General features: G+C 36.3%; 1 protein-coding gene across 1 annotated transcript; it reads left to right on the forward strand.

Annotated features, from left to right (window-relative positions):
- Positions 1-15,507: 15,507 nt before the first annotated feature.
- On the forward strand, positions 15,508-21,827 carry LOC113281347 (histone-lysine N-methyltransferase, H3 lysine-9 specific SUVH4-like). The gene is made up of 15 exons (XM_026530058.1): positions 15,508-16,171; positions 16,284-16,367; positions 16,807-16,878; positions 17,070-17,124; positions 17,244-17,353; positions 17,507-17,686; positions 17,798-17,896; positions 18,181-18,279; positions 18,649-18,698; positions 18,786-18,874; positions 18,987-19,146; positions 19,620-19,725; positions 19,822-20,004; positions 20,161-20,394; positions 21,347-21,827. The coding sequence occupies exons 1-15, from the start codon at positions 15,737-15,739 to the stop codon at positions 21,458-21,460; spliced, it is 2,070 nt and encodes a 689-aa protein (XP_026385843.1). The 5' UTR covers positions 15,508-15,736; the 3' UTR covers positions 21,461-21,827.
- Positions 21,828-21,983: the final 156 nt, after the last annotated feature.

A 21,983-nucleotide genomic window follows, 5' to 3' on the forward strand; every position in this document is an offset into this window, starting at 1 on the left:
TCATTAAAAACCTCAGTAATTCTGTACAAAAACCCTGGGTGGTTATTGGTGATTTAAATATCACTCTTACCCCAATTGATAGGAATTATAATGATAATAATACAACCTCTAGTGATGTCCTAGATCTCATAAAGGACTCTGATCTTTCTGACTTAGGTTTCTATGAAACCCCATTTACATGGACCAGCAACAAACATGGAACTGGCCATAAAAAGTCGAGATTAGATAGAGCTCTGGGTAATAGTAATTGGTTCTTGTCTCATCCTGATTCTTGTGTTAGTCATCTTCATCAAAATGGCTCCGATCATACTCCCATTTTGTTGGAATTATCTAAACGCCATAGTACCTCTGGCAGAAGTTGGACATTTTTTGAGCACTGGCTCATGCATGATGCTTGTTCTGAACATATTAAATCTGCTTGGTCTTCTAATTATTCTGGCTCTCATGCTTTTATTCTTTCCAATAAATTATCTAAAACCAGACACATCTTATCTCTTTGGTGTAAAAGTACTTTTGGAAATTTTAGCAAGCATATCTCTCAGCTTCAGAAAGATTTAAATGATCTCCAAGCAGCAGATGTGAATGGATCAAATACTGAAAGGATTGTCAACCTTGAAGGCGAAATCAGGCATCTCAATGATATTCAAGCAAGATCAAACAGACAGAAATCCAGGGACCACTTCTATAATGATATGGATATGAACTCAAGATATTTTCATATTCGTATGAATCGCATGAAAATTCGAAATAGAATTGATGTTTTACGTGCACCAGATGACACATGGTGTAATGACAGAAACTCTCTATCAAATCTGCTTAGAAATCATTTCCAAAGCATCATGACAACTACAGCTCCCCCAGAAAATCAACAGTTCTTGCAATACATTCCACAATGAATTTCTCCAGAGGATAATGAAGAGTTAGTCGCAATTCCTTCAGAGCAAGAAATCCACCAGGCTCTTATGGCAATGCAGCCATGGACTTCTCTAGGCCCGGACGGTTTTCCACCTGGTTTTTATCAAACCCAATGGTCTTTAGTGAAAGAAGATGTTTGCAAAACTGTAAAGTCCTTTTTTCACTCAGGCTTTCTTCTTCAACAAATAAATAACACAAGAGTTTCATTGATACCTAAAGTCCATATTGTGAACAAACCTGAAGATCTCCGTCCAATTGCTCTATGCAATACGATATACAAGATTATCTCAAAAATAATTGCCCTGAGGATGAAAAACATTTGAGTAGTATCATATCACCCATGCAATCTGCATACATCCCAGGAAGATTGATATCTGAAAACATCTGCCTAGTCCAAGAAATTGTTCAAGCGATGAAAAGAAAAGAAGGTATGAGTGGTCATCTTGCCCTAAAGATGGACATGTCGAAAGCATTCGACAGGCTGGAATGGAAGTTTTTACTGGATTTTCTCAGAAAATTTGGATTCTCTGACAAGTTTATTCAGCTTATTTCACAGTGTATCTCTACCACACAGATTGAAGTAATGCTTAATGGTTCACCTACTACAACGTTTAAACCTACTCGTGGTATTCGACAAGGCGACCCACTATCTCCGTACCTATTCATTCTAGCAATGGAGTCATTTTCCAGGTATCTTGCACATTGTGAGAAAACTGGTCAATTGACAGGTATGAAAATTTCTCGTTCTGCACCAAAGATTAATCACCTCCTTTTCACGGATGATTGTCTCTTATTCTGCAAAGCTAATGATACTCAAGTACATAGATTACTTCAAGTGTTAGATCAATTCTCTCGTTTTTCTGAACAACTGATTAATTTTAACAAATTAGCTGTTTATTTTAGCTCAAATGTGGATATTGATATTTGTCAATCCATCAGTCGCAGTTCACAAGTCATATATCTCAACATCAATGAAGAAAATATCTTGGTCTACCCTTCTTTGTGGGAAGGAGAAAGCGCATACCTTTTTCTATTATCTCTGACAAAATGGATCATCGGTTCTCCAATTGGAGTGGTAGCAACATGTCTGAATCCGCAAGATATGTGATGATTAAAAATGTCTCAAATGCGATTCATATCCATCACATGACAAGCTTTAAACTTCCAGATGTTACTATTAAGAAGATGAGCTCTAAACAACAACAATTTTGGAGGAATAAAAAATCTTGTAGAGGCAACCATATAATAACCTGAAGAATAACACAAAAGCCAAAAGAAGAAGGAGGTCTAGGTTTTCGAGATATGCATATTTTTAACAAAGCTTTACTAGCTAAATCAGGTTGGAAACTTTGTTCAAATACAGATTCTGTGATGGTAAAGTCGCTGCAGGCAAAGTATTTTCAAGATGGAGATATCTTCAACTTAAAGAAGAAATATAATACTACTTGGTCATGAAGAAATATGTGTTCAGAACTGAAGTTTTTCCAAACAAATAGTTGTTGGTGTTTGGGTAATGGAAGGAAAATTTTGATCTGGAAACATAGATGGATTCAACCATTATTAATCCCACCAAAGCCTAAAGAAGGAAGTACTTCTCATACTCAGTTCACTTATGTGCACCAGATTTTTAATGAAGATAGCAAAACCTGGAACCTCGAATTATTAGAATAACTTTTCGAACCCACCACTGTTGTTCTTATCTCCAGAATGGAGATTTTTTCATCTCAAGAAGATAGACTAGTGTGGTTACTTGAAAAAAATGGTATCTTCTCAGTAAAATCTACGTACAGAAAGATGTATGAAGATCAAAACTTGTCAGAATCCGTGGGATCTAGGTTCATAAAAATCTACAAGACACTGTGGAGATTGCCCTTACTTCCCAGAATTCGTCACTTTCTATGGAAACCAGTCTCTTCTCTTCTTTCTACAAGAGATGTTCTTAGCAGGAAAATACCTGGCACAACAGATGTTTGCCCTTTCTGTGAACAACATCTGCAGACTCCTGCTCATGTACTTGGAGACTGCAATCTTCCAAGAACAATCTGGTTCTCTAATGCGGGATTATCTTCAGCTCAGTTTACTTCCTTATCAGATTGGATATCAAGTTGGTTTGATGATTTTCATGCAAAAAAAATTTCTTCAGATGAAATCTGTAAAAGATCCATTACTTCTTGGTGCTTATGGAACGACAGATGTGAGAAGGTTTTCCAGAATATTAATCCCAACCCTCAGAGAACTATCCTGAAATGCTGCAGCTTCATCAATGATCACTCAGCTCATTTGAGCATAACTCACAATACTGCCACTAGAATATGTCGTAGAAATGTGCATTGGTCTTCTCCTCTCATGAATACTGTCTGTATTAATGTAGATGGTTCTTTTTTAAATAACTCAGGTGGAATTGGACTAATAATTCGAAACTTTGCAGGTGAACAACAAGCCCTAGATGCATCCATCTGACAAACATCCAGAGTGCTGAGCAAACAGAATGTATGGGTTGAGGGAAGCTGTTATTTGGGCGAAAAGATTAAAGCTGGAAAGAGTTCGGTTTGATCTTGATGCAAAAAGAGTGGTGTAAGAAGTCAATAATAATGCCTCTATAGACTGGCAACTATTCAATATGATAAAAGATATTCAAGTTTTATTTAGTAGTTTTACCTCTTGGAAATGTTCTTACATACCCAAAGAGGGTAATAAGATTGCTAACATTCTCTCCAAACTAGCTAGAGTTAATGCTTTAAGTAACACTTGGTCTAGATCTTCTCCTGTTGAGATTAGAGCATAACTATATGAAGATCAAACTTATGTATCAGTTTAATTTTTCAATACAATCCTTATTTTCGCTTCAAAAGAAAAGAAAAAAAAATTGGTTCACCTGTATTCCAAGATTACTATGTGTTTAATCAAATATCAAAGCATATACATAGGTTCAATCGGTTCTACAAGTCACTATGATCGGTTATACCTCAATATGGAAATACTTGTGATCGGTCACACAAGTTACCAGGACCAGTTACATCTGTTACCAGGATCGGTTACATCAATTACCAGGACCGATTACCATATTCTCATGGTATTACTTTTGATCGGTCTCACCAGTTACCAGGATCGGTTACACCAATTACCAGGACTGGTTACCAATTACAAAGATCGATTACACAACACTCTGTGATCGGTCACACCAATTACTAAGATCAGTCACACCAATTACAAATATCGATCATACCATCTCATGGTGATTACTTAGGATCGGTTACACTAATTAATAAAAACTAGTCATACCAAATCATAAGCCAGGCACTTGTGATTAGTTGTACCAAAATACATAACAAAGTTATGATCGGTTCTACCATCTCACACATATTGGTAATCCAAAGATTTGCAATGAATAGCCAGACCAATAAGCCTAACGATTTCCTTATCAATTCATAAAACAAGTTCATGAATGTACTTCCTTTAAACAAATGTAAAACATTGTTTCCTACGATGAAATCTTCACATAATCATAACAGAGTGTACAAGATTATGTCGATGTCATATCTACGAAGTTCAAAAGATAAGCGTTATACTTCATAGTCTAATTTCATAATACTATGATCATACAAATATGACCATGTCACGTCACTAGAGTATTATACAACATGTATAGTATATACAACTTCGCAGTTATGTTTTCAATATAGCACGACTTAAAAGATACGTTTGGAATGAAACAGTTCAAGTCAATGTTACTAACCTCAAGAGGAAGGATGATGTTGTGTTGTAGTTCACTTCTTCTTTACATTCTTCGGGTCTTCAGATTAATACTTGTATGTCTCAACATTCCTAGACTTTCTAGTCTAACCTATACAAAGTTGACTCTGGTTTACAATCAAGCGACTTTAGATGAGTTTTGACACAATAAAATATGACAATCAAACTTGACATACCAACGCTGGTGAGTTCAACCGAGCTATGCTCTAACATCAAATTTTCTAGGTTTCCATGTTGTACCCATGACTGGGAATGTTGTTGCTGATGTTAGAGCATAGCTCGGTCAACCTCGCATGCGTTGCTATCTCAAGCACGTTTGTCAATGTTAGTGATCAAAACTATGAGTCTTGATTTCTAGCCTACATAGCTTAGTCTCGGACTAGGATAGAAAAGTGTAGTTTAGCTCAAGGACTTCATGGCGATTCATCATACAACGACGAAGATCTATACAAGGAACCGTGGAACTTCATCAACAAAAAGGTATGTGGAGACTTGAACTTATCTATCACTCAAAAGTCTATCTCTTCTATCTCCTACTTCTAGTGGGACAAAAGTCGTATGCTATATAGACTAGATCATACACATTTGACATTTCGAGTTGAGCATTCATTGCTTATCTTTTTCTCGAAATCGTGTGTTGGTAAAGCGTTTCGCTTTAATCAAGTTTATCTTCACCTAGTGACGAAAGTCATGAAAAGTTTCAATCACTTTGAAAATTGCTCTGACGTGAATCGGTCTATGAATAACGGCTACATAGCGTCCTCTGAGAATGTCTCAATGATTGAAATGAGAGTTTAGGTTACGTAACCATGTATTCCTTGAACCGAAGTTTTCGAAATTTGTTGGTCAAGAGAAATCGGAAGGATTGTGGAATTGGCTTGCCAAGTCCGCGAACTGTCGGAAGTTCTCGACCAAGAATTTCTGCTGGATTTTCCAAAACTCGTTTGTGTGCTCAGTCCGCGAACCCAGTCCTGGAACCGGGGAAGTTCTCTTTCCGAGAATTTCTGCTGAGTTTGGAAAACACAACCGGTTTACTTAGTCCGCGAACTTGTTTGTGAACTTAAGAGGTTATGATCTAAAGATGTTCTCTGAACATGAAACTTAAATTACTAAGGAATTTTTTATGCAAACCGTGGGTATAAAGTTCATGGGCCGATTCAATCGAATCGAATCATCTTTGTTTCAATTGTGTCTCGTGTAGTTACATAGGATCTCATAGCAATTGAACAACTTTTTAACTAGTTCATTTGAGTCACTTGAACTAGTTATGGTGAAGAAGAACAAGGTTAATATGAAATGTTCATATGGTTAACCTTTTGGGTTACTTGTTGAACCAACATACACGTACACGTTTGGGCATGGTTTTCCCAAACCCAGTAAACGTCTACCCAAGTGTGTGTGACAAACTAAGTTTTCGATCTAACGGTTAAGAAATATTAGCTTGAATCTAAATCAGGTTTTCATCTAACAGTGAATATGGATTTCTTTGCAACTAAGGCAAAACCCTGATTTGAAGGCTATATAAAGGAGACATCTAAGCTTTGAGCAAAACCAATCCCCATACGTCTGTGTGATACTAGTGCGCTCGCTAGAGTCGATTCTCCTTTAACCTTTGGTTTTCTTCTCTAAAACCAGGTTAACGACTTAAAGACTTCATTGGGATTGTGAAGGCAGACCGATACTACTTTTATTGTAGTTGTGTGATCTGATCTTGCATATTCTATTGTACGAGTACAATCGATTGATTGGCTTGAGATCGTGAGAGTTCTCCGATAAGGAAGATAAAGAAGTCACAAACATCTTCGTCTCACTGTTTGTGATTCCTCGACAAACCGCCTGTGTAGTCAGGAAGGATTTTAGATAGGTGATTGATTAGTCTAGGTTGTTCTTCGGGAATATAAGACCGGATTATCAATTGGTTCCTGTTCACCTTGATTTCATATCTTCAGACGGAACAAAACCTAAGGTTTATCTGTGGGAGACAGATTTATCCTTTGATAGACTTTTCTGTGTGAGACAGATTTGTTTATTATCAAGTCTGCGATTTTGGGTTGCAGCAACTCTTGGTTGTGGGTGAGATCAGCTAAGGGAATCAAGTGTGTAGTATCCTGCTGGGATCAGAGGCGTAGGAGTACAACTGTACCTTGGATCGGTGGGAGACTGATTGGGGTTCAACTATAGTCCAGTACGAAGTTAGCTTGGAGTAGTATAGTGTTTGTTGCGGCTTAATACAATGTGTGTTCAATCTGGACTAGGTCCCGGGGTTTTTCTGCATTTGCGGTTTCCTCGTTAACAAAATTTCTGGTGTCTGTGTTATTTCTTTTTCGCATTATATTTTATATAATTGAAATAATACAGGTTGTGCGTTCGTGATCATCAATTGGAAATCCAACCTTTGGTTGTTGATTGATATTGATCCATCCTTAGACATTGGTCTTTGGTACCGTCCAAGTTATCTCTCTTTGATAAAGACTCACAGATTTCTATTTGCTTGAGTAAAGATCAAATTGAGAGATTGAGATATAAACTCTTTGATATATATTTTTACTGATTGAGTCTGTCTGTCTAATTGATTCTCATAAAAAGTATATTGGAGTTTGTCCATACCGATTGCTAAGCGAAATATTGGGTGTTGTTGTTAGACCTCCGCTTTTTTAATTGGTATCAGAGCAGGCAAACACGTTTAAGACCTAACAAGTCTGTGTTTGTAACGATCTGACTCTATGGACAAGAGTATTATCTCTGACAATGCAACATCAGTACAAGACTACTCAGATAAGTTTCAAAAATCTAAAACCATTGAGGAAAATTCCTTCTCGTCTCCTTCAACCGAATCTAAATCCAACTGGAGAAAACCTCTTGATGAACAGTTGGATGATCTCTCGGATGATAGTGATTCTGAAGAAGGACAGAATCTTGATGAGGAAGTTTCTCAATTCATCAAGTTGTTTAATCGTGAATTGAAGGAAACAAGGACAACTGCTTTCTTGAGAAAGTATATGAGTCCTCTCTGTCAAGAAAACTGAAAGTTGAGAAAACTCTTCAAAGGTTATGATGGTGGATACAAACTGTTACAATCTACCGTTAAAGATCATGAAGAAGAGGTTCGCTCAAAAAAATCTGAATGTGATAATCTTCTTCGTAACCTCTGTATATTAAAAGAGAGGCTTGCCGAAAGTGAAGCAAGATGTGAATCTCAACAGAAGTGTTTCAATGACAAAGAACGCAGTCTTCTTATCAGAGAGAAATCCTTGGAAACCAAACTCATTGCTGCTCTTAATAAGGTAAAATCACTAGAAGAGAATCTAAATAGGTTCGGTTCTAGCTCTAGAAAACTGTCTTCTATGTTGGGAGCCTGTAAAGAACATCATGATAAACGTGGTCTGGGATATAAAGGAATAGACGCTCCTAACAGTGGTAAGACTAAGTTTGTTAAAGCTGTTAATTCTCCATGTGAAGAACCTGTGTCAGCTTGCAAAAACAAGGATTCTACTTCTTCTAAATCTGCTCAAAAGAGAACTACAGAACGTAGGTCCTTCAACTGCTATTACTGCGGAAACAAAGGACACTCTGAGCGAATGTGTCGTCTTCGGAAAAGGAATGAAAAACTTCACAACATTCTTACTTGGATGTCTAAAGAAGTTGTTAAACCTTTATCACAGATTGGAATCATTCCTGTTAGGCCTCAAGGGACATACTGTGATAGGGATTTTCCTAATTATATATTCAAACCGAAGGATGCCTACAATGGTGGAAGGAAAAACAACAAAAGTGTGACAAATTTTGTAAATCAGTCTGGAAGGAGAAAAAGGAACATGATAAAGAAAAACGATTCAAGTTCCCCTAATTTTCTCAAAAAGGACTGTGAATCCAAGACTTCCAATTCAGACTTCTTACATGTCAACAATCGAGTCTCTAATATGAAGATTCACATAAACGGACTGAGACGGAATATCAAGAAAACATGGAATGTTGTTAACCCAGGTACTTCTAAATCTTCTCTTGATAATGCTTCTTCAACTAAACCGGGTAGTTTGTTAAATACCGATAAAAAGAAAAAGGAAGAAGTGAATAATGATGAGCAAGATGCTCATCTTATTACAACCTGACATGTTCATGTTGCATATTTTTTTATTTTTTTGTTAAAAAGGGTTGCTCATGGTTCTCAGGATTTTCATCTTGAGAAAGCTGTCAGGAATGTACTACATTCGACGTTACATTATTCCGCTTGCTCCTCAACATCTATTTCTCTTTCTCTTTGGGCTTCTTTGGCCTTTCATGGGCCTGATTCTCTAGTACACGCACCAACCCTCACGAACGTCTTGTTTCCTAGGGTTTGATGGAATCCCTTATTTTTATAAAGTGTTCCAGAGGTGCAAAAAGATTCTCTAAAAGTCTTTCTGGTGCACAATGGAGGGAAGCAACAAGGTTGATGATGTTGAGCTATGTCCTATTGATATCTCATGCCTTCATGCTCTTGATCATGAAAACGAAGACAACCTGCCAGTTCAGATTTCTTCACAACTGGTAGGAAATCTTCTTGGAGATTTTAAGGTCGTTCGTGAACAACTTGGTATCGCAACACGGAGTCTAGACTACCTAAAATACAAACTAAGGAAGGAAACTGAGGAACTCGTTCTTGTTCAATCCCTGGTTGCAGACAGGATTTAGCTTTTCGTCTGATCTTGGTTCTAGTTGTTTGCCTAGTATGTCTTCTTTTTGATTAGTTGGAAGAATAACTAGTGCTTTGAATAGCGATGATTGTGACTACACATAGTTATTTTTGTTTTCATCTTCTTATGTTATTTTATAGGCTTATTGGTACTAAATTCTAAAATATTTGGAGGATGATGTTATTGCAGCATTGATCTTTATGATTTTGTGATATTGCAATATGGTTATGGGATATGTATTGTTTGCGTCCGTGAACTTGAAGTTCCCATATGCGGTCAAAAGTAAAGTCGTTCACGAATCGATATTCGTATTGATGAAAGGACGAATGGACTTTTGACAAATACAAAGTTATGCCTATGCAGTCATGTATTTGATAGAAAATAGGATAAAATATTTTGTTTGACAAGGATAAAGTCTATTATATCGTTATGATGGAAAATAGAATAGATCCTTGTATTTATCCATGGTATTGATCTTCATTGATCCATTTTGTTATGTATTACCGTGAAGGCTCCATTGTGTGACTTATGTTGAGCACGATACAACTAAGTCGATTATTCTTATTGGCGTGTTGGTTGTTCCGTAAGATGCTATATGTCGAGCATTATGAACTAAATTAATCATCTTGGTTGGTTATTTAGTTATTTGCTCCGAAAGTCTTCTTTTGTCGAGCAAAATCTTTTGACAATTAAAATTGATTACTTTTGTAATTAGTTTGGTTGCTTGTATTCCAATCAGAATAATTATAAATTCTCTTGTAATTAGTCTAGTTGAGTTTTCATATATTCCACAAATTCTTGTGTTGAGTATATGAACGACTATACTAATCATGTTTTATTGGTTGATGTAGTCGTATATTCCGTAAGGTTTTCCTTATGTTGAGTATGTGAAAGATTAAGCTAGTCATCTCCGTATGATTACCTTAGTTGTAGCTCCGTAAGTTTACTTATGTTGAGCACCTTCAATTAAATTGATCACTTTTGTGGTTTGATTTAGTTGCATATTCCAATTGAGTTAATCATGGGTTTACTTGTGATTAATTTGGTTGAGTTTTGGATATAAAAAATCATTTCTATGGTTTTTAGTGTCCATTTTCAAAATCCTTCTTTTCTTTCGAAATTAAGGTCGCTCTTGTTGTTATTTCGGGAATGACATAAAATGGGGGAGAGTTCTTTTGAACTTGTGCTTAATGGTAATATCTTGCGGGGTGTGCGGCTGTGGAATTTTATAGGGGTTATCTTGTATCTTAAAACTCCTTGATGAATGCATTTAGATTCGGCTTTATGATTGCATCTAAATTAAGTTGGTATGTATTTTTCTTTTAGTCTATGAAATGTCTCTTGTGGAAATTTCATTATGATCCCGTTCTTGTATCTTTGCCAATTTTATTGACAAAAAGGGGACGAAATAATGTAGTTCACACTACAAATACATATGGTTTTCGGATCATTGTGTAAGGGGGAGTGGTTTCCATGATCGAGACGGAGTATTGACTAAGGGGGAGTGATACATATCACCGTAGTATTATTGTTAAAGTCGTGATACAATTGGACTTTGATGTTACATAATAATACTATGACACTGTATAATGATGATCGAGAATCTCGATTTCTCTCATTGTTATAGCTACGGATCTTCAACAACGGTGATGCTAAACTTACAACCTTTGGATCATTGAAGTACTTGGAAGGACGAAAATTTCAGGGAACGTTGAAGATTAGACTATGGAATAGGAGCCACTAAAGTTTATCTTTTTTGTATTCCATATGTATTAATAGTTTTGTCACTAAAATTGACAAAGGGGGAGATTGTTAGAGCATAGATCGGTAAACCTCGCATGGGTTGCTATCTCAAGAATGTTTGTCAATGTTAGTGATCAAAACTATGAGTCTTGATTTTTAGCCTACATAGCTAAGTCTCGGACTAAGATAGAAAAGTGTAGTTGAGCTCAAGGACTGCATGGAGATTCATCATACAACGACGAAGATCTATACAAGGAACCGTGGAACTTCATCAACAAAAAGGTATGTGGAGACTTGAACTTATCTATCACTCAAAAGTCTATCTCTTCTATCTCCTACTTCTTATGAGACAAAACTCGTATGCTATATAGACTAGATCATACACATTTGACATTTCGAGCTAACCATTCATTGCTTATCTTTTTCTCGAAATTGTGTGTTGGTAAAGCGTTTCGTTTTGATCAAGTTTATCTTCACCTAGTGACGAAAGTCATGAAAAGTTTCAATCACTTTGAGAATTGCTCTGACGTGAATTGGTCTGTGAATAACGGCTACATAACGTCCTCTGAGAATGTCTCAATGCTTGAAATGAGAGTTTAGATTACATAACCATGTATTCCTTGAACCGAAGTTTTCGAACTTTGTTGATCAAGAGAAATCGGAAGGATTGTGGAATTGGCTTGCCAAGCCCGCGAACCCAGTCCGCAGATTCAGTCCGCGAACTGTCGGAAGTTTTCGACCGAGAATTTCTGCTGGATTTTCCAAAACTCGTTTGTGTACTAAGTCCGTGAACTAGCGGAAGTTCTCTTTCCGGGAATTTCTGCTGAGTTTGGAAAACTCAACTGGTTTGCTTAAGTCCGCGAACTTGTTTGTGAACTTAAGAGGTTATGATCTAAAGATGTGCTCTGAACATGAAACTTAAATTACTAAGGAATGCTTAATGCAAACCGTGGCTATAAAGTTCATGAGCCGATTCAATCGAATCGAATCATCTTTGTTTCAATTGTGTCTCGTGTAGTTACATAGGATCTCATAGCAATTGAACAACTTTTTAACTACTTCATTTGAGTCATTTGAACTAGTTATGGTGAAGAAGAACAAGGTTAATATGAAATGTTCATATGGTTAACCTTTTGGGTTACTTGTTGAACCAACATACACGTACACGTTTGGGCATGGTTTTCCCAAACCCAGTAAACGTCTACCCAAGTGTGTGTGACAAACTAAGTTTTCGATCTAACGGTTGAGAAACATTAGCTTGAATCTAAATCAGGTTTTCATCTAACGGTGAACATGGATTTCTTTGTAACTAAGGAAAAACCCTGATTTGAAGGCTATATAAAGGAGACATCTAGCTTTGAGCAAAACCAATCCCCACACGTCTGTGTGATACTAGTGCGCTCGCTAGAGTCGATTCTCCTTTAACCTTCGGTTTTCTTCTCTAAAACCAGGTTAACGACTTAAAGACTTCATTGGGATTGTGAAGCCAGACCGATACTACTTTTATCGTAGTTGTGTGATCTGATCTTGCATCTTCTATCGTACGAGTATAATTGATTGATTGTCTTGAGATTGTGAGAGTTCTCCGATAGGCAAGATAAAGAAGTCACAAACATCTTCGTCTCACTGTTTGTGATTCCTCGACAAACCGCCTGTGTAGTCAGGAAGGATTGTAGAGAGGTGATTGATTGATCTAGGTTGTTCTTCGGGAATATAAGACCGGATTATCAATTGGTTCCTGTTCACCTTGATTTCATATCTTAAGACGGAACAAAACCTAGTGTTTATCTGTGGGAGACAGATTTATCCTTTGATAGACTTTTCTGTGTGAGACAGATTTGTTTATTATCAAGTCTGCGATTTTGGGTTGCAGCAACTCTTGGTTGTGGGTGAGATCAGCTAAGGGAATCAAGTGCGCAGTATCCTGCTGGGATCAGAGGCGCAGGAGTACAAATGTACCTTGGATCGGTGGGAGACTGATTGGGGTTCAACTATAGTCCAGTCCGAAGTTAGCTTGGAGTAGGCTAGTGTCTGCAGCGGCTTAATACAATGTGTATTCAATCTGGACTAGGTCCCGGGGTTTTTCTGCATGTGCGGTTTCCTCGTTAACAAAATTTCTGGTGTCTGTGTTATTTCATTTCCGCATTATATTTTATATAATTGAAATAATACAGGTTGTGCGTTCTTGATCATCAATTGGAAATCCAACCTTTGGTTGTTGATTGATATTGATTGATCCTTGGACATTGGTCTTTGGTACCATCCAAGTTATCTCTCTTTGATAAAGACTCGCAGATTTCTATTTGCTTGAGTAAAGATCAAATCGAGAGATTGAGATATAAACTCTTTGATATATCTTTTTATTGATTGAGTCTGACTGTCTAGTTGATTCTCATAAAAAGTATATTGGAGTTTGTCCATATAGATTGCTAAGCGAAATATTTGGTGGTGTTGTTAGACCCCCGCTTTTTCAGCTGATGCATTAGCTAAGCAAGCAAAAACTTTTAATTATGTCTTAGATTGGGACTCGAATCCACCAGATTGTATTAAGAAAAAACTTTCGATAAATAAATCTAATATGAAGAGGAATCATCCCTCTATATTAAATGGCTCTACTAACTCTGTAATTTAGACTCTCCAGGTGTCGTAGCATTTTCAATAAAATTATTCACAATCTTTTTTTAACAAAGGTATCCTAGTAGTTTTATTTTGATATAGTTCACATCATTAATGTTTTGATTTTTTTTTTAACAGACACAAATATTTCCGAGTAACGACGCGAATCATGTTCTACTAAATGACTGAAATAATAACTTTAAAAAATGATAATAGAAAAATAAGCTAATCAACAAGTTCATCATATTGACTTGAAATTAGACCCCCATCCTTTAAAAATTTCTGATTTCGATGCATCCACATTGTCCCTGTGTATACCAATAATTGGTCATTAACTACCCAATCAAGTCATGCCATCGTTTTTTTGTTGTTGTTTTCATCAATCTATTTTTTTTGATAGCATTAATCCTTTTTTTTTTCTTTTTTTGATAGCATTAATCCTTCTTTTCTTTTTTTGATGAACAATCCGATCACATTTCATTCAATGTGATTACATGATTGGTTATAAGAAAAAGAACATCAAAATACAAGAAACTAAAATCCAAATACAAATAAAGGTACCAATTACATGTAAATCGCGAAGAGAAAGGGCAAAATACCGCAAAGGCACCTAATTTTTTTTGTGAGATGTAAAGAGAAAAGATGGTATGGTATCATCCTGAACCAGTTCTGATCATTTAAAATGTTTTTTTTATTTAATATAAGAAATGTCCAAAGTGAAAGGAGTGCTTAGCCCTTATACATATGAACGAAAAACCCATATGCCCTAAATCTCTTTTGTTGAAGACGAACTTAAAGCGATATCATCCTGAATCTTCAATGTTCTTAAATCTAGAGTAATAAGTCATAAACCAACTAACAAAGATCGAGTGAATCACCATCAAAACGAAGAAATAATCGTTTTTCAAGCGAAGATAAGATCACCAACGAAGTGAGAAAATGTATCAAACGACCAAAAATGATAAAACAATATCTTATAAAATTAAAATAATCCATTAAAATTCAAGAAAAACAAAATTCTTGTTCGATCCGGTCCAAATGGTCCAAATCTGAACAAGGTGATAATGGCAACTATTAGGGAGAAGTTTCTAGAAAAATTCAGCAAGACGATAATGACAACTATTAGGATTTCAAGGAGAAGTTTGTAAGAAAATACATGGTGATGATGACAGCTATTAGGGTTAAAGAAAGACAATAATAACCATTCCCCAATCTAATATTCACCTCCACCTCTCAAATATGGTTCACAATTAAATTTAACGTTAATCCAAATTTTTTTAAAACAAAACTTAGGATTTTAGATGTGTTGATAGTATTAGTTGGACAAGAGTAACAACACCCAGAGTGCCCGTAAATATTTTCCTAAGTAAAAGTCACGACGAGGGTGCCCGTCTATTTTATCACACAAAAGATGTATACTAGTAAAAGTCAGGTCCCTGAGGGAACTTCCGATAAGCTGGGACCGATGCTGTTGAAGATCGTTTAGGTTAATAAAAGTAAAGATTTGGTAACCCCTTGGAATTTGGTCGGAATTTGGTAACTTCTATAGGAGTGCAGCATTTCAGCAGTCGTCTCACGCCGTTATCATGACACTAGGAATAGGAAAGGAATAGGAATACAGTCCTACTGCACTAACAACAAAATCAAATAAAATATTATTTCATCTAAAGAGGGTAACAGTAACAACGTACAGAACAATAAAATGGCATTTATGTAATAATCGTACAAAATCCATGGCATTCCTAAAGTCTCTCTCTATAAAATGTCAGTCCTTAGTTTACGATCCCCTGTTCTTTTCAGTCCCGGTTCATTAGGAATAGCGGAGAGAGAAAGAAAACCAGAAAATGGCGTTTTTCTGACATCTCCTCTTTCTCTCTCAAAAATTCCTCACAAAATCTTCAAACCCTCTTGTTAATTCTCCGAAAGAATTAGTCTGTTTTGAAGCGAATCAACAAAAGATCATTTCTCTCTTGCACTTTCAGGAAATTTCTACAAATTTTCTGTTTTTTTTTCTGGAATTTTCTTCTGAGTTCAGTATGAATTCTCTTGGAATCCATGGTAATGTGGTTGATCTTGAAGATATAGAAACAAGACCACCAGTAGTAGTAAGAAGAGTAAGTAGTAGAGTTGTACATAAAGTAAAGAGAACGGGTTTTTATGATGGTTCTGATATTGATAATGAGATTTCACCGGTTAAAAAACGAAAGAGAAGTAAAGTCTTAGCTAGGAAAACTACTATGGCTGGAAAATCACTGGAAATGAAGTTTAACATGTATAGGAAAGAAGGAGGAGAAGAAGAAGATAACGGAAATGAAATCTCTCCGTCTTCTACTTCTGCGTGTGATTTAGGGGTTCAGTCTGATGATTTTGGTGGTCCGGAGTTTAAACTTGATTTGACTGGGAAGGATGATAAGGAGAAGGTTAAAGAAACTTTGAGGCTTTTCAATGCTTATTATCTTCGCATTGCTCAGGTAATATGATCCTGATTTTTCTGATTTTTTTCTGTTTTTTTGTTTTTTTTGGGTAATTTTTATTTTCGTAAACCCTAACTTTTGTTTACTTTTATTTTGTGCGAGTGAACAGTTAGAAGAGACTCGGTGCGGTAGAGAACATAAAAGTGGTAAAAGTGGTTCAAAAGATGCTCCAAAGAAAGGGTCTGAAGTTAAGGTATATGGTTTCTTCATTTTTAGTCTCATTTAAGTTGAATGATATCGTCTTAGTTTCGTATTTTTTCTTTATAACATGGATTGTTTGTTTGACTGATATGCTTACAATATAACAGTTAAATTCATTCGGTTAATTTCACTTGATTTTGTCTAAGCCATACTTGGTGTGCGCTTGCACAGATGAAGAGGTTGAGGTATATTATACGTGGGTACATTAGTCAGGTGTTAAAACCTAAGAACCCACTCTATTTAAAATTCTGACCAAAACCAAATTATCAAGCACATTGAATTCTCCCACAGCTGCCTGGTTTAAGTTTAATTGTGATGTTGTTTGGAATGATACTACTAATCATGGTGGAATTGTTGTTTTGCTTTAGCTAGTTCAGAAAGATGGTATTATCTGCTGCCTGATTTCTTGAGCATCTTCACCTTTTTTTCAGAAGGGAAAAGGGTGCGGAAGGGGAGGGAAGTCTGGGACTGCAATGAGACCAGACCTCAAGACAATAACAAAGGCAAGTTACTATAGGACTTCTTTATAATGTTCAACAGCCTGTTTGCATCACGTGTCTGATATTTGAAAGCGTGTGATTATAGGTGTTTGTGTTTTGTCCTGTTTATTAAGTTGCCGGATAGTCTCCAAACCAGTAGGAGTATGCAACAGTATATTTGTTTCAGTCTAACCTTTTTAATTTTTATTTTACAGATGATGCAGACCAAGACTATTTTGTTCCCAGAAAAGCAATTTGGAGCTCTTCCAGGTTGGTTGGTTGAACTGGTTCTGGCGCGTGTGTTTGTCATGGGCACTGATTCAAGCTTTACTTGATCACAAAAGGGTTTTTGCCTTTGAATGTTTATTGGATCTATTCTTTTTGTGCAGGTGTTGAAGTTGGGCAGCAGTTCTTGGCGCGGTGTGAGATGGTTGCACTTGGTCTGCATGGTCACTGGATTAATGGAATTGACTACATGTCAACGTCCTATGCAGATAAGGTGATGCATGTTAAAATTTGCCATCTTATTATTTTCTTTGTGCTGATTGTAGTGGTTGATGGTGGTTACATCAACATGTCTTGCTTATGATCTTTCCGTGTTGTACTTTTGTCTCGTGTCTTTTAAAATAAACTTTCTTTTTTCTGTCTCCAGGAAAAGTACAAAGGCTACGCTTTTCCGCTGGCAGTATCGATTGTTATATCAGGGCAGTATGAAGATGATGTAGATAATGCCGACGATGTAGTTTATACTGGTCAAGGTGGAAATGATCTTAAGGGTAGTGGGCAACAATCTGGGAACCAAAGGTTGCTTCGTGGGAACTTGGCGCTCAAGGTGCATTTGCTATTTTGCTTAATGTTTTTTGCTAATGTTTTAAATATTCTCTCAAGTGGTTCAGATATCCTTAGTTTGTAATATAATCAAAAATATTTTGTTGTTTGTCAGCACAATGTCGACAACCATGTCCCTGTGAGAGTAATCCGTGGGCATAAATCAAAACATAGTCTATGCGGAAAGGTTTACACGTATGATGGCTTGTACAAGGTCGGTACAAATAGTAACATGTGAGACCTATCTACGTTGTTGATTTTGTTTTCTTTACCTTGTGAAGAACTATCTAGCCACTGTTCTGTTAAAAAAATATCTTCTCAATGGTTGTCTAGTTACATATGTACTTGGTCTCCAAAGATGAAGGTGACTCTGGAGTAACAAAGTTTCACTAGCTGCTTCACTTCTTCTTCCCTACAGTTCAGTTGTTATTGCTGTTTCCAAGGATTGCCTACGCAGCATTGTAATACTTGATTCGTGTAATGTTTTTCCATCTGCAGGTAGTTAATTACTGGGCTGAGAAAGGTATTTCTGGATTCACTGTTTATAAGTTTCGCTTGAAACGGCTTGAGGGGCAGCCTCCATTGACAACCAAACAGGTCTGATGTTTGACTGATATATATAAGTTTGATGAACTTTTTCTTCAAGTCTTTCTGATTCTAAATTATACTGCTTTTGATTTTTTCTTGTATTTGTTCGTTATTTCATGGGCTTAGACATATTAGCTCCACTGGTGTAAAACACCTTTATTATTTTCTTTGAATTTTACCTTATCACATACTCCCTCCGTTTCTGAAAAGAGATACTTTTTTAGGCCAAATTGAAAAAGTGAAAGTATCTCTTTTCAGAAACGGAGGGAGTACTACAAAGTTTGTCAGTTGAGGACAACTCATTTACCCACATATTTGGACTTGTCACTAATTTGTGAATCCATCCCTAGTTTTCTGAAATTTATTTTATGTTGACAGGTCACATATTCTAGAGGACATGTTCCCAATTGTATTTCAGAATTACGTGGGTATGAAACTGGGATGTGAATTTTTTTTTTCCTTTCTTTCGCGAAGCATGTTTACAGGTACCTGATTTAAACATCTTGCTGTTGAAGGTTGGTTTGCGACGACATAAGTGGTAGAAAGGAAGCTATTCCAATTCCAGCCACCAATTTAGTTGATGATCCTCCTGTTCCACCTACAGGCAAGTTCAACCTCTGTTATATTTTAATTCTTCACTGTGTTTATCTTAAAGGTTGGTTTCTGCATAAATGGACAATCAGCATGGACGTCTGTTGATGTTGTTTCCAATTCAGGGTTTAGATATTGCAAATCTATTGAACTTGCCGAAAACGTGAATCTTCCTACAAGAGCCTCTGGGTGCGGATGCGAAGGGGCTTGTACAGATCCTAGTATTTGTGATTGCGCAAAGCTCAATGGTGCTGATTTTCCATACATTCGCAGGGATGGTGGCAGGTATGATGCCATATTCACCCTTATGAATTTTCCTTGTGGTGCTTATGACTCCCTCCGTCCCACTAATAAATGACCCATTTATATTTAAATTTTGTCCCACTAATAGTTGACCTATATCATTAAAGGAGGGATGTTTCCAAACTACCCTGTTAATTGATTATTGTTAGTATAAGAAATATGTATAATTTGATAGCTATGTTTATATTCGTTGTGTAGGTGTTTCAAAATGCATTTCGATTGTATAAAGTTTACGAATATCCATGATATAGTTTGAGAGATAAATCAATTCAATTTTACTAGTTGTTATCCATAAGGGCATAATTGTACAAAATACTAAAAAGTACTCATTTCTCCTCCTTGCCTTAAGAATTGTGCAAACTTGAACTAGGTCACCTATTTGTGGGACGGTGGGAGTATCATTTTTTTCATCTTAAATTTATCTTCTAAGATTAATCTTACCTTTAAAAATGCAGACTCGTGATAGCCAAGTCAGTTGTCTATGAATGTGGACCGAAGTGTGGCTGTGGCGATGGCTGCGTAAATAGAACTTCCCAAAATGGATTGAAGTACCGATTTGAGGTTGTATATCTGAATCCATACTATTTTGATATTAATAACACTTATGTTATGAGGAATTATTTTTAACTTTTAATTTCTTATTTTGTCTCTTTATAGGTATTTCGAACACCAAAAAAAGGATGGGCCGTCAGATCTTGGGATTTTATTCCATCTGGTTCCCCTGTATGTGAATACACGGGCATACTGATGAGGACTGAGGATATAAACAACGTTACGGAGAATAATTATATTTTCGATATTGATTGTTTGCAGACCATGATTGGTCTTGATGGAAGAGAGGTATCATATTGAATTGAAGCAACATTCTTTAACCCTTTCATTTTTTTTTCTCGTCGCTTACTTGGTAGGCAAGTATTAAAATCTGCCTAACCCGTTCACTTCTGCAATTGATCATTATATTTTTTGGTTGGGAATTTTCTCTTCTATCTTTGATAGCGACGCTTAGGAGATGCTGCTACACATTCACATCCTCATGTCGAAGTTGATGACAAGAAGTTAGAAAGTGTGCCCGAGTTCTGTATAGATGCAGGCCAAGTTGGCAATGTTGCAAGGTTCATCAATCACAGTTGTGATCCCAATTTGTTTGTCCAGTGCGTGTTAAGCTCCCATCAGAATGTTAAACTTGCTCGAGTCATGCTATTTGCTGCAGAAAATATACCTCCATTGCAGGTTAGCAGTTGACGCATTCCCACCCTAATTTTTAATCTTTCGAAATTGATTACCACTGTTGATTTATAGTGTTTTGTGTATAACTTTGCTGCGAGTTAGGTAAAATGAGTTCAACTACTTCAACACTTTATAGAATAGTCTATTGCGAAAGTTGGTGCATTTTCAACCCTTTTTCCATATGCAACGTGTTCTCGTCTAAACTCCTAATTGTCATCATATGTACTGTAGCTTGATCATCAACTGTTCATTAACTTAGGTTGTAAGCGTCCTCTATTTAGCTCAACCAGTTTCAATAAAACAAAAAACCATTGTAGTTCAAGGTCATAGGCAGTTCTCTGTCCCACTGGTAACTGTAGAAAGATATACAGATTAGAAATTATGGTGCAGGCGTCTGTTTTTCATTTTAAATCTTTGTTCCTCCAAAGTTGACTTATAAAATAAACAATGTCTTATTTCTAAAATTATCCTTTTGATAGATTATTACCAAAGTTGTGTATGAATCCTAAAATCTTTATGATTTGGATTAAGGATAAACTAATTTAATCTCAGTATGAGTAATATGTATAATTTGATAGTCATGTTTATATTCGATATGCAGGTGTTTTAGAATGTTTTCCAACGATATAAAATTTACAAATATCCGTGATATAGTTTAAGAGATATCATTTCAAATTTTAAAATTTTATCTTTTGTTATCCATGAGGATGTAATTGGAAAAAATACCTATATATATATATATCTTTCCTCTTGCCTTAAGAAGTCAACAAACTTGAAAGTGAGATAGGTCATTTTTGGTGGGACAGAGGGAGTATTTTTGATAATCTAGCAGATGGATACATTAGCAACGAAGTCCATGTGTTAATGGTTATCATATGCGTAAATTATGTTCTAATTGAGTGCCTTTCTGAAATTTCTTCCACTGGCAACTGATGAGTGGTTGTGTTTCAAACAGGAGCTTGCGTATGACTACGGGTACCCAATAGGTAGTGTATTGGATGCGGAAGGCAATGTTAGGGAAATGGCATGCCACTGTGGTGCAGATAAATGTAGAAAGCGTCTATTTTAGACTTTTTAGTAGCAGAACCCCAAGCATTTCTCTCTTCCATACTGACAGTACTTCCTCAGACAGTTTTCACCTGTATATGCTCATATAATAATCCTTTTCTTTTTGACATAGAAAGGGGTAGTGACCCTTGTTTTCTGATTTTGATGGGAGAGCTAAGGGGGGTTGTAGGGCCAATTTTTCTTTGTAGATCAGTTTCTGGGTGCCACTGATGGAACTCAGCTGACTTCCAATTTTTGTTGACAAAAGATGTCGATAGCTCAGTAGGTTATGCTTTTCTGGAAGTCGGTAGGTTATGTCGGGTCTTTGAATTAATTTAACCCTTCTTTGCACTAGATGATTTTCTATATACATGTCAGGTTAAATTTAATTCTATTACATGAAACCCTGCATAACCACCAGGTCCGCATTAGTAGCTCTCTACATTTTCCATATTCTGATAGGAGATTGCTAGACGAACATTACACAAATTTATTTATCAAACATTGCACAGACATTATGGTAGTCAGGGTTCAGAAGATACAGT

This window comes from Papaver somniferum, chromosome 5 (genome assembly GCF_003573695.1).
Source record: "Papaver somniferum cultivar HN1 chromosome 5, ASM357369v1, whole genome shotgun sequence".
NCBI classification, from domain to species: domain Eukaryota; kingdom Viridiplantae; phylum Streptophyta; class Magnoliopsida; order Ranunculales; family Papaveraceae; genus Papaver; species Papaver somniferum.

Bases quoted from the DNA above. Each gene is read 5' to 3' on its own strand.
- LOC113281347 (XM_026530058.1), top strand. From the start codon at position 15,737: ATGAATTCTCTTGGAATCCATGGTAATGTGGTTGATCTTGAAGATATA. The intron at 17,897-18,180 runs GTCGGTACAAAT...TTCCATCTGCAG, and splicing joins CGTATGATGGCTTGTACAAG to GTAGTTAATTACTGGGCTGA. The intron at 18,699-18,785 runs GTATGAAACTGG...TTGCTGTTGAAG, and splicing joins TGTATTTCAGAATTACGTGG to GTTGGTTTGCGACGACATAA.